Source organism: Solanum dulcamara, chromosome 5 (genome assembly GCF_947179165.1).
Source record: "Solanum dulcamara chromosome 5, daSolDulc1.2, whole genome shotgun sequence".
NCBI classification, from domain to species: Eukaryota; Viridiplantae; Streptophyta; class Magnoliopsida; order Solanales; family Solanaceae; genus Solanum; species Solanum dulcamara.
Window position 1 is genome coordinate 4603696 of NC_077241.1, and position 16249 is coordinate 4619944.

The 16249-nt window shown below is 38.4% G+C and overlaps 1 protein-coding gene across 4 annotated transcripts in view; it reads left to right on the forward strand.

Moving 5' to 3' along the window:
- The window catches only part of LOC129888843 (dnaJ homolog subfamily C GRV2), a 66233-nt gene that overhangs the window by 3307 nt on the left and 46677 nt on the right, over positions 1-16249 (forward strand). For 3 of the 4 annotated variants that reach the window (XM_055963880.1, XM_055963877.1, XM_055963878.1), the window contains 7 exons: positions 582-815; positions 975-1062; positions 1170-1378; positions 7038-7139; positions 7228-7290; positions 8415-10652; positions 13107-13469. In XM_055963880.1, the coding sequence (XP_055819855.1) occupies positions 582-815; positions 975-1062; positions 1170-1378; positions 7038-7139; positions 7228-7290; positions 8415-10652; positions 13107-13469 (3297 nt within the window). The remainder of the gene's footprint in view (positions 1-581; positions 816-974; positions 1063-1169; positions 1379-7037; positions 7140-7227; positions 7291-8414; positions 10653-13106; positions 13470-16249) is intronic. The other variant, XM_055963881.1, reaches the window with a different exon arrangement.

A 16249-nucleotide genomic window follows, 5' to 3' on the forward strand; every position in this document is an offset into this window, starting at 1 on the left:
TTGTACTTGAGGAAATTATTTAGTGAATTGCCTAGAATTTCAAAGGCTTATCCATTGACGAAGTGTAAAAGATAATCTTTAATTTCCTTTTTGTTTTGATGTTTCAAGAATTGGCTCATCTCCAAAAAATCCATGTTTTTTGAGGCATTAGTGGCAGAATATATGCTATTAGCTTTCTCTTTCACCATGTTCTAAGGAATTAGTGGCAGATGGTTATGTGCTTTCGTTTTCAACAGTATTTTGAGTCCTGCTCTCTGCTCTCTGCTGCTAATAGCCTAATCTTGATATATAAACCTACAGAGAGGATTAAAAAAAGAGAGGATTAGGGTTTTTCGACTGTTGCTGCTTAATTCTCTCTATGCTTTGGGAGTATTGATTTTGATGATTGCTTTCCTACTGTCTATTGCTTTCTCTGTGTCAACTTGATGAGTTAAGTAATGCGTACACTAATATTGGAATCTTTGTATGATGGCGACTGCACTGGTTGTATTTCTCTTCGTTCTCCTCTTTTCCTTCCAAACCCCTGCCCCGGTACAGAAAGTAAACAATGATAATTTTCCTTTTCCTCTTCTGGGGTGCAGAAGTTGAAAATTACTTATATAGGAGTTGAGCTTATTGAATTAAAATCTGGAGAACTTCGTTGGTGCTTGGACTTCAGAGATATGGACTCTCCTGCAATTATCCTACTATCTGACCCTTATGGCAAGAAAAATACAGATCACGGAGGTTTTGTTCTTTGCTCTCTCTATGGAAGAAAATCTAAAGCTTTCCAAGCTACTTCGGGAACTACAATTGCTGCCATCATATCAAATTTGGTAATAAAGATGTCCTTGCATTGCTCTCAAACTAATTAACTTTTGGTTCTGGATCAGGATGATTCTCATCCAATGAAACTTTACTTTCTGAAGCGTGAGTCATTTTCATGCTCTACTCAATACTTTTATGATGTTTAATTTGCTAAATATTTTGATCAGACTAAAACCGCGACATCCATGGTGGGTGTGGGATTAACTGTTGACAGTTCTCATGCTCTGGCTGTATCTGAGTACATAAATAGGAGAGGTATCTCTCGAGAGAATAACTATATATTTACTCTCACTTTCTTGTGAAATCCTTGGTACTCACAGAATGTCATCCTATTTGTTTGACTACATCAATGTCAAATTCAGCTAAGGAGGCTGTTGGGGCAGATGAAACTCCTTGTGGAGCTTGGTTAGTAACAAGATTGCGCTCTGCTGCTCGGGGAACTCTGAATACTCCAGGATTAAGTTTGTCTATTGGCCCAAAAGGGGGCCTTGGAGAACATGGTGATGTGGTATCTCGTCAACTCATTCTCACAAAGGTCTCACTTGTGGAAAGACGACCCGAGAACTATGAAGTAAGCTGGATATTCTTTTGTTTTTTTTTCCAGGAATTTTATGTTTGAGACTCTTCTTCTTTTCTCATACAAATCTTTATTCTTAATCCCCTCAGCTCGTCCCCTCCTAGCAAAAGAAAAAGATTTTATCTATCATTTAAAAAGTTTGTACCTTTCGTGGTCCAGTAGCATACTTAGAGAAGGAGAGACAACTGGCATATCAATCAACTGCTATCAATTCCGTACTTGGTTTTAGCTATATCAATCCACTGTGCCTATTTTTCTTTGTTTATATCCATTTTATTTGAGTACTAAATAATGTCTTTTAAGGTAAGATTTGGAGTTTTCTAAAGTTAGAGGTTCTTCTCTAAATGTAAACTTATCCAAACACAGGACATACAAGTTACTTAGTAGAATAAAAGACTGCTGAAAAACCAAATATAAGTATTAATCATAGTTAGTTGGTGTCATCTGTGAGATTACACTGGTATGTTGTTGTTGTTGCTATCATTGTACTATGTTTTAAACTAAATTTGCATTAATTTTAAGCGAAGTGTTTTAGAGACAACTTTCATCCATCTGATTTAAGTTTTCATTGTCCCCTTTTTTCATCTTCAATATTACATTGATGCACCTATGAATCGGTGTATTTGGACTATGTAGGGCTTTGCTAAACCAGATTTGTATTTGTGTCACGATTCAATTTAGCGAAGTGTGATAACCAAATAATTAAAACAATGTTTACATTGCCAATTAAAGTTAATAGGAGTGTATCAGGGAAAATAGATAATGAAAATCATTATCTGATACAAGTGCGGAAGTCTATTAATCATTATCTGTGGTTTAAATTATGATGGCATGGCAAAGGAGGATAGGGGCAAGTTTCACAAAGCTCTTTCCGAATGAAAGTAAAAATCATCAGTTGGAACGTGCGGGGGCTTAATGAAGAAGCTAAGTTCAGGGAGATCTTTAATGGGTAAATGGAAAGCAGACATTATTTGCCTGCATGAGGCAAAAATAGTAGATTGGTCGTCACAAATAATTCAACAGATGTGGGGCAATAGATGGGCTGGCTGGACTGAGCTCAAAGCAAGTGGTAATGGGTGGGATAATAATACTTTGGGATAAAGGCTGTGGAATTGCATCGATATACTTCAAGGTTCATACACTTTCTCGTGTATGCTAGAAAGTTCTCAAGAAGAATTCTGATGGTGTTTCACAGGTGTTTATTGCCCTCATTCTAATCCAGAAAGGGAGAAACTATGGCTTGAACTTGCAGTTATTAGAGGTATCTGGAACAAGCAGTGGGTCATTGGTGGTGATTTCGATGTATGCAAATTTGAAAGTCAAAGAATAACTACATCCGAAGATCAAAGGACATGAAAAGCTTCTAAGATTCCATTCAAGATCTAAACTTAATTGACCTCCCTTGGTAACACAAGCATGGTATCAACATCTACGATTTGGGTCAAAATCGTTTCCTCTTCGAGTTCCCCAACAAAACAGCTGCAGACCATATTGTAAGAGGGAAGTGGTTTTGGAAATCCCACAAATTCAACATGCAGTGGTGGTGGCCGACATCTACCTCTTTCCACGATAGGATGGACTAGTTCTGGATCAGAGTAGTAGGCTTGCCCCTTCAACTTTGGGCCCAGAAAGTTTCCCGTGAGATCGTAAACTTATGTGGTGGCTGGATCAGAACTGAAGAAGAAACACAACTGCAAAACCACCTTAAATAGGCTAGGATGAAGGTGAGAGAGACGACGACTCAGTTCCGAAGTCAATCGAACTGGTCCATAAAGGGTTAACAGAGTTCCAATCTGGGTTGAGATGCCGGCAAGGGTGGTCGCTGATGAGCGAAGCAAAGTACTGACAAAGACCCAGCTATCTGATGAAGGAGCTGGTGGACTATAAGATGAAAGCCTTTTAGGCTTTATAGAGGTGTCAGGGCACGTGGGCTCTACCTACGATCCTGGCATTTTGAATTGGCCAGCTGTCTCAGCATGTAATAAGGCACACGTGGCTAAGGATCCACTTTCCACCATGGTAAAAAAGAACAGAAATGCAGTGAAAAAGAAAATTTTGGGCTCGGATCTGCTGGCCCAATCGTCTCAATTGGGCTAATAAATGAGCCCTCCTCTCATTTAATTGACCTAATCTCAGCTGAACTTGAAGCTAATATTTCCAAGTCCATCATAGTGCTGAACTATGGAGAAGGAAAAGAAGTAGAACACGAACGGGAGGAAATCGAAGAACATACGGTAGAAAAGAGTAAAGAAGAGGAAGTAAGAGTAACTGAAATCCCTTAAACCCTAGAAGAGAGTGGCATGCAAGATGTTGCTATTTTGAAAAGTGAAGAACATCTCCGGTTTGACGACAATCGCAGATGTAGTACCTTTAAATCAACATAGCCCAAGGAGGGGAAGATCCAGATTTCGATATCCCTATATGGATTCATCTGAACATCATCAAATTCGCCAAAGAATTTGGTATAGATATCAAGGGGTGCAAAGAGGAAGCGACAATGCTATTCATGAAGATAGAAAGCAGCATGACACAAAAAAATATGAATGAGGAAGAGAAGAACAGGAAAATGACTTCGACAGTAAAGGGATCCAGAGAATTGAAGAGCCTCGAGTGTGGAAGTAATTTCAGAAGCAATAGCACAAGAAGCTGGGGGGTTACAATATTAATTGTGATCAATGACAGTCTGAATACTATCATGGAACGTGAGAGGCTTGAATCAGGCAAGCAAGATGTGTATCATTAAAAAATTAATTCATGGATGGAAAGCTGATGTTTATTTTTTTCAAGAGACAAATTCAAGGAGATATCAAGAATTTGGTTAAAGAATTGTGGGATAACGGAGACCCTTCAGGGTGGTCCAGTGGTTTGGGCTTGGAACTTCCATGTTGGAGGTCTCAAGTTCGAAACCCCTTGCCAGCGAAGGCAAGGTGTTTGCCTTCTGGGTTGAGCTCGTCTCACCGGGCTTGCCTAGTGCGGGTTACCTCTACCCCATACACGTAGTATATCAAAAGCAGGTTTAATTTGGGAAAATTTCCTCATTGAGGTGAACTTACTTTGATCCAAGCGAATATAGCTTTTCCATGCCAGGAATCCTCCAAATGGCTCAACTATATTCAAAATAATATTTTTTTGACATAGTAGTCAAAATAATACTTAATGGCATCGAACAATGTCATTGGGCTCAATTCCATAATTTAATATGTTGTCTAAGTCGAAGTCAACTAAAAGTTAACCAAAAGTTAACCCCGAGCCCACATGGTCAAACCCCAAAACAAAATTCATATTTGGGTTACCCATAGCCCTACGAGTTCAAATCTATCCTTAGATTTTCATTTTGAGTTTATTTAAGTGTGCAAAATTAATCAAATTAGTGATTCTAGGGTTTATTCCGTGAATACCCAATTTCACCCATCAAATTCCCGGTTTATATGTTAAATCTTAAGGAGAATCCATGATTTAAACTCAAAGTTATGTTTAAACTTGCCCCAAACTTGTAGATGAAGTCCTTGCTTAAACCTCTCAAAATCGAGCTCCCCAAGTCTCAAAATGGTGAAGAATGAAATGGAATCACGCAACTCAGCCTCTTATATCAAATAGGAAATTTAGCAGTGCTGGACGCCATTGTCTGCTGCACTTTGAAAGTGCCTTCAGCGTTGCTGGCCGCAGTTGAGAAGTACTACAGCACCGCTTGCCGAAATAAGGACTGCTACAGTGATTCCTACTACATCCACCTTTGTACCAATGGTGCCAAAACCCACCCAAGCCTCTCGGGCCCATCCCAACCATGCCAACAATTCCCAAATCATAATACCAACCTATCAAAAGTCTTAAAACACAAAGCGAGGGGTAATTACTCAATCAAGTTGTTACAGTTTGCTACTTGCACCTGTTGTTGGATGTGATTATTCTAATCTGGTTCAATCTTATGTGTTAATATATTCGTTTTGTTTATCCGTATTTGCCACATTCATCTTCTGAATATGCCCCACATTAACTGCATATAGCATCTTGGGTTTTACGGTCGTTCCATAGGCCTTCAGTTTTGTTAGTTATGTTCCTAGCATAACCATTCCGTGTTGTTCCGTCAAGTCATCCATTTTAGTTTAATTATATGTGCTGCATCTTTCATCTATCACACTATTATACCGAAGATTGAGTCTGGATATATGAAGTGCTTGCATTTATTGCAACGATCTTGTTTAATCTCATTTTACCTTCTCATCTTGTGGGGAAACTTGATGTGCATATATTCTGTTTACTTCTCCTTTCGACCTCTGCTCTCTAGATTTAGTTGATTCCCATGCTATTCTCGCCTGTTAAAATAAATCATTTTTTTGCAAATAGCATGCACTATGAAAACCTCGTCCTATTATTGGCTAGCTCATTAGATCATTCGTAAAATAGGGTATACATAGGACATAGAAGATTAAGAATATATCTGTGGTTCAATCTTTACCAATTTCAAAAAAAATATGTATATGTGGTTAACTCATTCTGTATATTTGTTAAAATTTTAAGATATAATTTCTGTTCCCTCTAATCATCTGGCTGAAAAGCAAAAAAAAACATAATTATTTTTCGAAGTTACTATGTAATGAACAGTACTACGCTAAGTACAGTAGACAGTATTGGAAGGCAATTCCTACTTGCATTTTCTGGAACATATGGCAGGAGAGAAACAATAGAGGTCTTAATGATAGGAAAGACATTATCTTACATGTCAAATCTAGATGTTTGAAGTGCCCTTATTTATGGTGTAGAACTAGCATTTAATCTGTATCTTGACTCTCTTGTTTGATCTCCTGTACTCCTTTAACCTTTACATGAAAATTTCTTCCTCTCTTGTATTTTTTGGTACTCATTAATAAAACCATTACCATAGAAATTTTTAAAGTTATTATGGTATGAACAGTACTCCCATAAGTATAGTAGACAGTATTGGAAGGCAATTCCTACTTGCATTTTCTGGAACATATGGCAGAAGAGAAACAACAGAGGTCCTATTGATAGTAGAGGCACTATCTTACATGTCAAATCTAGATGTTTGAAGAGCCTTTATTTATGTGAGCCAAGGGTCTTTCGGAGACAACCTCTCTACCTCCATGAGGTGTGGTAAGGTCTGCGTACATTCTACCCTCCCCAGACCCCACTTGTGGGATTTCACTGGGTATGTTGTTGTTGAAGAGCCTTTATTTATGGCATAGAGCAAGCATTCTTATTGGATCTTGACTCTATGTTTTATGTCCCGTACTCCTTTAACCTTTAGATGGAAATTTCTTCCTCTCTTGTACACTTTTTACTTTCCCATCATAAGATTTTTTTTTTTTAAAGTTCAACTTTAGCAGTACATATACACATTAAGTGATCTCATAATATCCACTGCCGAATTATTTATAATTTTGTGGGTTGTCTAAGAGGTGTGTGTTGTCCATGGAAATGATGACCTAAAGTACTGAGCAATATGGGCAATAGCTTTCTAGCTATTACTGCAGACTTGCCACTTAGTTACAGTTACCTTGTTCCCCAACCTAGCGCTAGGTAGATGGGACAAATCTATGTCTTGCTTGTTCTCCTACTTTACGAATCTGTTATGATGCTTTTTTCGTTTGATTTTATAGAAAAGTTATTAATACTGTCTAACAAATGCTTGCAGGCAGTTGTTGTGCGTCCTCTATCTGCCGTTGGTGCCCTTGTTCGATTTGCTGAGGAGCCCCAAATGTTTGCTATTGAATTTAATGATGGATGCCCAATTCATGTGTGTCTTTGTGGCTCTGCCAGATGTCAATTTTGTTTATTCACTTGTGTTGATTAGATTTTTAGCCTTATGTCCCTTTTTTCTTCAGGTATATGCTAGCACGTCTCGTGATAACTTACTTGCAGCAGTTCGTGATGTTTTGCAAACAGAAGTAAGACATCATTTGTTTGCACTTAATGAAGTTCTTAATCTTAATAATTCAGACCTTAGTCATTAAGTTTGTTTGTTTTCAAGATTTGAATTTTAATTATTCAGATCTTAATCATTAAGTTTATTTGTTTGTCTTGTTTTACAACTACTTAATGAGTCTAAATAAGTCTGAATGATTAAGATTTATAACAAAGTCTTAATATCATTAAGATGTCTATTTAATAATTTGTACAAAGATGACAGGTCATCGCTACTCCATCTACTTTTACCCACCTCCCATAACCACCATTTCAGCCATAACTACAACCACCATCAATCACCACCACCTGCCATCCGCAACCACCAACCTTAACCCAACCACAACCACAACCACTACTGCAATCACCAAAATCAACTGTCATCACCATTAGCCATCATTTGCAGTCATTAGTCATCACCACCAACCATTATTATATCTACGACTCACTACCGATAATTATCACCATTAGTCAACATTATATATCGCTAATAGCCAGAATTATTCACCACTATCAGTAGCTATCAATATGATCTCACTACTATTATCAACCATCATCACCAATAACCACGGTTAATCACTACCACTATACCATAAGATACTACCCGCAACCACCATCATCAGTCAAACCATCCCAAATCGACACACACATTATCACTGGGTTGTTGTTGTTGTTATTGTTGTATTTTATTGATATAATAGTAGATCAATTTAGTATTTATTTAAATTTTATATTTATTATTATTTAAACAATGACAAATTTTATACATTTAAATGTTGAGAAAACTAACCATCTTAACAATTAGTATTCAAATCTTAATGCAACATCTTCATTATCAGGTTTGTATTCAGATTTAGATCTCATTTTCTGAATCTTAATAGACATCTTAATATATTCAGATGTGCATTCAAATTCATACGTCTTAATCTTAATGAAAACAAATGAGGCCTAAGTGGACATGCTCTTCTTGGACATGAATAGTTTTTTAGCCTTTCCAAGGGGTTGGATTGAATGAATTCTCACACGTTTAGACATCATTGAATACATGGATTTTCTTAAGTCATATCGTCTTACACATCTTGTTTATATAGAGGTTTGTTTTGTGTAGCGCCAGTGTCCTGTCCCGGTGCTCCCAAGGCTAACAATGCCTGGTCATCGAATTGATCCACCATGTGGCAGATTCCATTTTAAATTTTCTGCTTCACAACAACCTGTTGCTGACTTGGAAACTGCAACTTTGCATTTAAAACACTTGGCAGCAGCCGCCAAAGATGCTGTGGCCGAGGGAGGATCTATTCCTGGATCAAGAGCAAAACTATGGCGCCGGATACGAGAATTTAATGCATGTATTCCATATGGTGGAGTACCTTCTGGCATTGAAGTACCTGAGGTGACACTAATGGCTTTGATTACAATGCTTCCAGCTGCTCCCAATCTCCCACCAGAGTCACCATCACTGCCTCCACCCTCTCCTAAAGCCGCTGCTACAGTGATGGGTTTCATTGCTTGTTTGCGTAGGCTGCTTTCATCAAGAAGTGCTGCTTCTCATGTGATGTCTTTTCCTGCTGCTGTTGGTCGTATAATGGGTCTACTTAGAAATGGGTCTGAAGGGGTAGCTGGTGAAACTGCAGGCCTTGTGGCAGTACTTATTGGTGGTGGTCCAGGGGAAACTAACATGCATACAGATTCAAAAGGGGAATGGCATGCAACAATAATGCATACCAAGTCTGTGCTGTTTTCTCAACAAAGTAATCTTATAATTCTGGTAAATCGGTTAAGGCCTGTATCAGTGTCACCACTATTGTCAATGTCTATTGTTGAGGTTCTTGAGGCAATGGTCTGTGAACCACATGGAGAAACAACCCAGTATACAGTGTTTGTGGAGTTACTACGTCTAGTAGCTGGCTTGCGCCGCCAGCTGTTTGCATTGTTTGGACATCCTGCCGAAAGTGTGCGAGAAACAGTAGCTGTCATTATGCGAACAATTGCTGAAGAAGATGCAGTTGCAGCAGAGTCAATGCGTGACGCTGCTTTGCGAGATGGTGCACTACTGCGGCATTTGTTGCATGCACTCTATCTTCCTGCTGGTGAGAGACGTGAAGTTAGCAGGCAACTTGTGGCTCTTTGGGCCGACTCTTATCAACCTGCTCTTGATCTGTTATCTAGAGTTCTGCCTCCAGGACTTGTTGCTTATTTGAACACTAGATCCAATGGGGTTCCAGTTGAAGGTGTATCTGAGCAGGAAAAATCATTGCTTAGTAGGAGACGCAGACGGTTACTTCAGCAAAGGAGGATTCATCCTGGGAAAGGGATCACATCTCAAGGGCAATCTATGCCTTCTGCTACTAACTATGAATTTAGTGAGCAATCTGCTGTAAGTTCTGTCCCTTTCAGAACTTCTGATGGTTATCAAAGAGCTACTGTTGATTCAATCTCTGGACAGGTGCCAGCCATGCACTCTTCTGCGGGCAATGCAGGTGAATGTTTCAAAGGTGAGCTGTCTGCTGCTGCTGCTCAAACTGATCAGTCGTCAACCATTCCTGCTCCTGACGGTCCTTCAACAAGTACACATTACTTGGTTGAATCAAACGTTGCAAATGCTGTGGATTCTGATGTTACTGCAATTTCCCAGGATACAGGCCTTCCAGCTCCTGCACAGGTAGTGGTCGAAGATGCACCTGTGGGGTGTGGAAGGTTGTTACTGAATTGGCCAGAATTCTGGCGAGCTTTCAGTCTTGACCATAACCGCGCTGACTTAATTTGGAATGAGCGGACCAGGCAGGAATTGCGAGAGTCATTACAGGCTGAGGTTCATAATCTAGATGTTGAAAAAGAACGCTCTGAAGATATTGCTCCTGGAGGTGCAAATATAGACTCAATAACCGACCAAGATAGTGCGCCTCAAATATCGTGGAACTACAGAGAGTTTTCTGTTAGATATCCTAGCTTATCAAAAGAAGTTTGTGTAGGTCAATACTATTTGCGTTTACTTCTTGAAAGTGGTACAAGTGGGAGGGCACAAGATTTTCCTCTGCGTGACCCTGTTGCTTTTTTCAGAGCACTGTATCACCGGTTTCTATGTGATGCTGACACTGGGCTTACTGTGGATGGTGCTATTCCTGATGAATTGGGTGCTTCTGATGATTGGTGTGATATGGGAAGATTAGATGGATTTGGAGGAGGGGGAGGCTCCTCCGTCAGGGAGCTCTGTGCACGGGCCATGGCAATTGTTTATGAACAACACTACAACACAGTTGGCTCATTTGAAGGGACAGCACACATTACAGTTCTCTTGGACCGGACTGATGATAGAGCTTTACGGCACCGTCTTCTTCTTCTTCTAAAGGTGCATCTCATTTATTTTATTATTGTATTTCTATTTAATGATCGTCTTTAAATAACACCACATGTCCAGAAAAAGGAAAAGATCATTGGTTCATCTAAGTTTAAGGTGTACAAAAAACAGCAAATGCTGTTTGTTGATCTTTAACTAACACCACCTGTCCACGGAAAAGAAATAAGTTGCTTCTTCCAAGTATAAGGAGTAAAAAGGAAAAAAGAAAACTAGGTTTGTTGGTCTAATTATGGGTTCTAGTGACAAAAGATTTAAAGAATCTTCAAGATCCATTTTAATGGGAGAACTTTTGTTGGATACCTTAATTCACTCGAATGATGAAGATTTACGTTCTTGTTACATGATTTAGTGTCTTTTTTCGGAAAATTTGGTCAAGTTGAAAAAATGACTATTGAAGTTGAAGTTGAAAAAGAGTATTTGGAAGCTGAAATTGTGTCTGGACATGAATTTCACTTGAAAAAGAAGCTGAGGTTTTGTAAGTGGAAACCATTATTCATTTGAAACACTCCTCAAACAAGTTATATAGTTTCAAATTCTCTATTTCAAGTTGGAGTTTTAAATAATGGTCAAAATTGTAAAAAAAATTGTTTATGGTTCTTTCAATTCCGCATCCGGGGAAACACGGCGATCATTATAAATCACGAATCCGTTGCAACCGATCCTGCATACCAATCATCCGCTGCTTTCAAATATTATATTTATATACACACACACATGCGCGCGCGCGCACCAAATATGCCTACGTGATATCTCTCGTTGGTGCATGATGCGTGCATTTGCTTCCTATCTATCTCAGTTAGGAGTCTTTCATCTGCTGTTCCTCTTATGCTTTGGCATTTGCCAATTCCCATGACTTTTTCTGCTTTTTATTTGAAAATAGACATGTTGGTTTTGGAACCATTCCTTGTCACTTTGATGTTCTAGTAACTGTCCTGCTAAAGTATGGCTTATATCTCAGAATGAGAAGCTTGCTTGTAAGAAGGCCCATTAGATGCGTTATGATGGCATCCTAAATTTCAGTTTTGGTTCTAATCTCTATTCGTTGATATCTCAATTCTCAGGTTTAAGATCTTTAGTGTCTGGAAACAAGTTCATTCTATTTTCTGCTTTGTTTTGGTGCTTTCTCATATTGGTGGTTGCCAATAGTTGTGTTCTGCATTGTCGATAAGATGAGGTGCAAGTAATGAATACTATTGTTGTTTTGATGAATGAAACCCTGAAATCTAGTCTGGCAACGAATTGTTTTCCTTGAACATGTTACTTCAGAGGTGGTGCTCTAAAATTGCTGCTATGCCTCCTTTACTTGACCATTTTCTTGCTTTGATGAGTAAAAGATGGCTTATCATTTTAGCTTTTAGGGGTTGTTTGGTTTCATTGTAAGAGAAAATAATCTCTATATATTACTCATCATTAGTCCGGTGCTTGGTTACCTTTTTTGTTTCTCATGTGAATGATACTTGCAAAAAATGATACTTGCAAAACATATATGTGATAATCTATCTATTAATTATATAAGATGGAGTGGCGGATATGATTTGTATATTAACAAATATCTTGACAAGAGCAACTAAATTGAAAGAAATATTGAAGTGATGTGCCTTACTTTCATAAAACTTTTTGTAATAAAAATAAATTCATGATAGTATTATTGTAAGAATCTCTTAAGTTTTTTGGCATATAGACCTCTTTTACTTGTATATTAGTTATTAAAGGTAGTTTTTGGTTTTGGTGTTGCGTGAGTTTTGTATTTGGAACCCATAAAAGTTAGAAGAACAAGTGTATTTTATTTGTAGAAAAAAAGAAAATGCGGTAAATTTTGTTTATGAAGTAAATAAAATCTGTAATTGCAATTGATGTATACAAGTGTATAATCTAATACAGATGTATAAGGCGATCCAATTGAAATACTTATTCACTATGTAAGTAACAAATTCGTCAGTAGCACTTCTGAAATTCATCATCTCTGGATATAAAAGGAAACACTTCTTCTGTGGGAGAACAAAGCACAATCACTTTCTACACTAATTTCTGATGCTGAAGAATATAATTTGTGTTCATCTGATCTCATTTAACAGCTATTCCTCAAATACGCTTTATATTTGAAAATGGATTTAATGCAATTGACAGCTAATGGTACATGGTGAACAAACAAATGTAAGCTATCTTAGCTGTTATCAAAGGATATGTGTAGTGAAAAATGGGGCCATCTTTATATATTGGGAGTAATTTTTTGGAAAGGTTACCATGCTACAGGAATTATAATGAATTGAATCTTGAGTTGTTACTTGAAAAATCCATTTAGTTGTGCAGAGAGTCTATATGGTTCTATCAATTACACAAGCACTAGTTAATTTTTCACCTTCAATGTCTGATCAAAAAATTATTTGGCAAGAGTATAACTTTGAGAGTGTTATATATTTTTTCAATATTTCCCAACTTGCGCAGGTTTTGATGAAGGTTTTGACTAATGTAGAGGCATGTGTCTTGGTTGGAGGCTGTGTACTGGCTGTTGATCTACTAACAGTAGTTCATGAAGCTTCAGAAAGAACAGCTATACCTCTGCAGTCGAATTTGATTGCTGCTACTGCATTTATGGAACCATTAAAGGAGTGGATGTTTCTTGACAAGGATGGTGTGCAAACTGGACCAGTGGAGAAGGATTCTATTAGGAGACTCTGGTCAAAAAAGGAAATAGATTGGACCACCAGATGTTGGGCTACTGGGATGCCAGATTGGAAGAAGTTGCGAGATATTCGTGAGCTTAGATGGGCATTGGCTGTCCGAGTTCCTGTTCTCACTCCAACCCAGGTATCACAATACTTTCATTTTTATACAGTTAAAACCTTGATTTTCAATTTCCCATGTCCCATTTTAATGGTTAATAGATTTGAAAAGAACTTGGAAATTTTATAACACTTGAACTGAGTGGTCTTGAAGTTGATAACAGATTCTTTTTAATTTGATATCTTTTCTTGTATTGAATTTAGTAGATGTTAACTTCTTACTGTAATATTAATTAAGATTGTGAAGTTTCATTGAGTTATTTTGTTGAAAAGAACTTTAATTAAAAAAGAAAAAAGAAAAAAACTGTCTGTCAAAAAATTCTCCAAGGCACGGTTACCAATACAAGATTATAGAGGTCCCTTCTGGGCCCTAGAAGCTCCTTTTCCAGCGATCTTCTATTGCCGGAACTCCCTTCCACCTCCTTCTTTCAAACCCTTCTCTTCTTTCAGAACCTATTCCATGGGAGACGATACCATCTATTTCGCGGTGGGTTTTAAATCTTACGACATCATCAGGGTGGTCTCCAAAGAAGAAACCTTGTACGACTGGGTAGTGAGAGGGCGTAATATGATGACAAGAATATCAGCCAGAAGACAATGAAATGACTGGTTTATGCCCTCAAGGAAGCCTCGAAAGGCCAAGGGAACTCCGTTCGTAGATGGAAGCTTTGGGATCACTCCACATAGTTTTTCTGCTCAAAGAATTTCAACAAATATGGACAATAATTTAGCTTCATTAAAACACAAGGAAAGAGGAGAGCCGTCATCATTATTCCAGAGTGGCCTCTAAACTCTGGTTGGATGGACATGTCAACTAAAATAACCAACTTCATTAATGCGAAAACCCACAAGGGAGTTAAGGTTGTTCACAGGAAAATAGAGGAAGCAACTATGCTTTTCATGAAGATTAATAGTATGAGATAGATCAACAGTGATAAGGGGAAGAAAATTGGTAAATCGACTCCAGCAATCAAAGGGGCAAAAGAATTGAAGAACTGGAATGTGGCAGCAGCTTCAGAAGTAATGGGACATGAAGCAAGGGGGTATACACCATTGCAGAGATCAATGATAGTTAATATCATATCATGGAGCGTGAGGGGTTTCAACCAGGCAAACAAGAGGTGTATAATTAAGAACTTGGTTCATAGTTGGAAAGCTGATATTTATTGCTTTCAAGAGACAAAAATCAAAGGGGAGATTGGGAATTTTGTGAAAGACTTATGGGCCAACAAATGGGTTAAGTATTGCCAACTGGAAGCTAGTGGAGCCAGAGGTGGTATATTATGGGAGAGTGTGGACAAGGGAAGTAAGCAACCTAGGAGCTAACTCCATCTCTTGTAAGTTCACTGAGATAAACCAAGATGTCACTTGGTTCCTCACAGGCATTTATGCTCCAAATAATAGGGAAGAAAGAGAGGAAGTCCGGTGGGAAGTTGGTTTAGCCAGAGGTTATTTGATGGTCCTTGGGGGGTTTGTGGAGATTTCAACATAGTTAGATTTTCTTCCGAAAAGAAGAACTGCTCTAGGATATTTCGAGCAATGATAGATTTGTCCGACTTTATTGAAGACATGGGCTTATTCTTACGCTCACCTAGTAGGGGGCAAGTACACTTGGAGGAGGGGGGACAGACATGATTCAACAACCAGGCTAGATAGATTTCTTCTATCTGATGAATGGGATGAGAATTCAGAAATATTAAACAGAGAGTAATGCAAATGGTTACCTCTGATCATACTCCCATAATGCTTCAAAGTGGGAACTGGGAACCTATGAGGTCCTATTTCAAGTTTTAAAATTGGTGGCTACTGACAGCGGGTATTCTGGAAAGAGTGAAGGAATGGTGGAGCTCTTTAGTCTGTGAAGGGAGGCCAAATTTTATCTTAGCTATTAAATTGAAAGCTCTCAAGGATAAATTGAGGGAATGGAGCAAAACATCTCAAGGAAACTTAGCTTTTCAGAAAAAGAGTGTGCTTAGTCAAACTGCAGAATTAGATGAAGCCCAAGACCAAAGAGTTCTCAATGAAGATGAGATTCAATTGAGGGCTGGACTCCTTATTGAGTTTGAAAATTTAGCAAAGTTTGAGAAGATAGCTTGGAGACAAAGATCAAGGGTAAACTGGTTGAAGCAGGGGGATAAGAATACAAAATTCTTTCACAGAACTGCAAACTCTCATAGGAGATACAATAACATTGATGAATTGGATGTGGATGGAGAAGCAATCAAAAATCCAAACTCAATAAAGGAAGAAATCATAGATTTTGATCAAAGAGTATATTCTGGAACTGAGTCATGGAGACCTTCCGGTGGATGCGGGGAAGGGCAAAAAATCTCAGATGAAGACAATCGAATGCTACAGGGGGAATTTGAGAACCAAGAGATATGGGAGTGTGTAAAACTTTATGCTGGAGACAAAGCTCCTGGACCGGGTGGATACACCATGTCCTTCTATGCCCACTGTTGGGAGGTCATTGGGGAGGAGGTAATTGCTGCAGTAAAAAATTTCCATGACAAGTGCTTTTTTTGAGAAAAGTTTTAAGTCCACCTATGTGGCTTTGATCCCAAAAAGATGGATGCAAAGAAACTCACAGATTTTAGACCAATTAGCTTAATTGGTAGTGTGCAATTGAGAGGCTTAAAAAGGTTATGCACAAGCTAGTGGACACACAACAACTTGCTTTCATTAAAGGTAGACAGATAATGGATGCTATCCTGATGGCCAATGAATGTGTGGATTCAAGGGTTAGAAGTAATGTGCCAGGCATCCTATGCAAACTGGACATTCAGAAAGTATATGACCACCTCC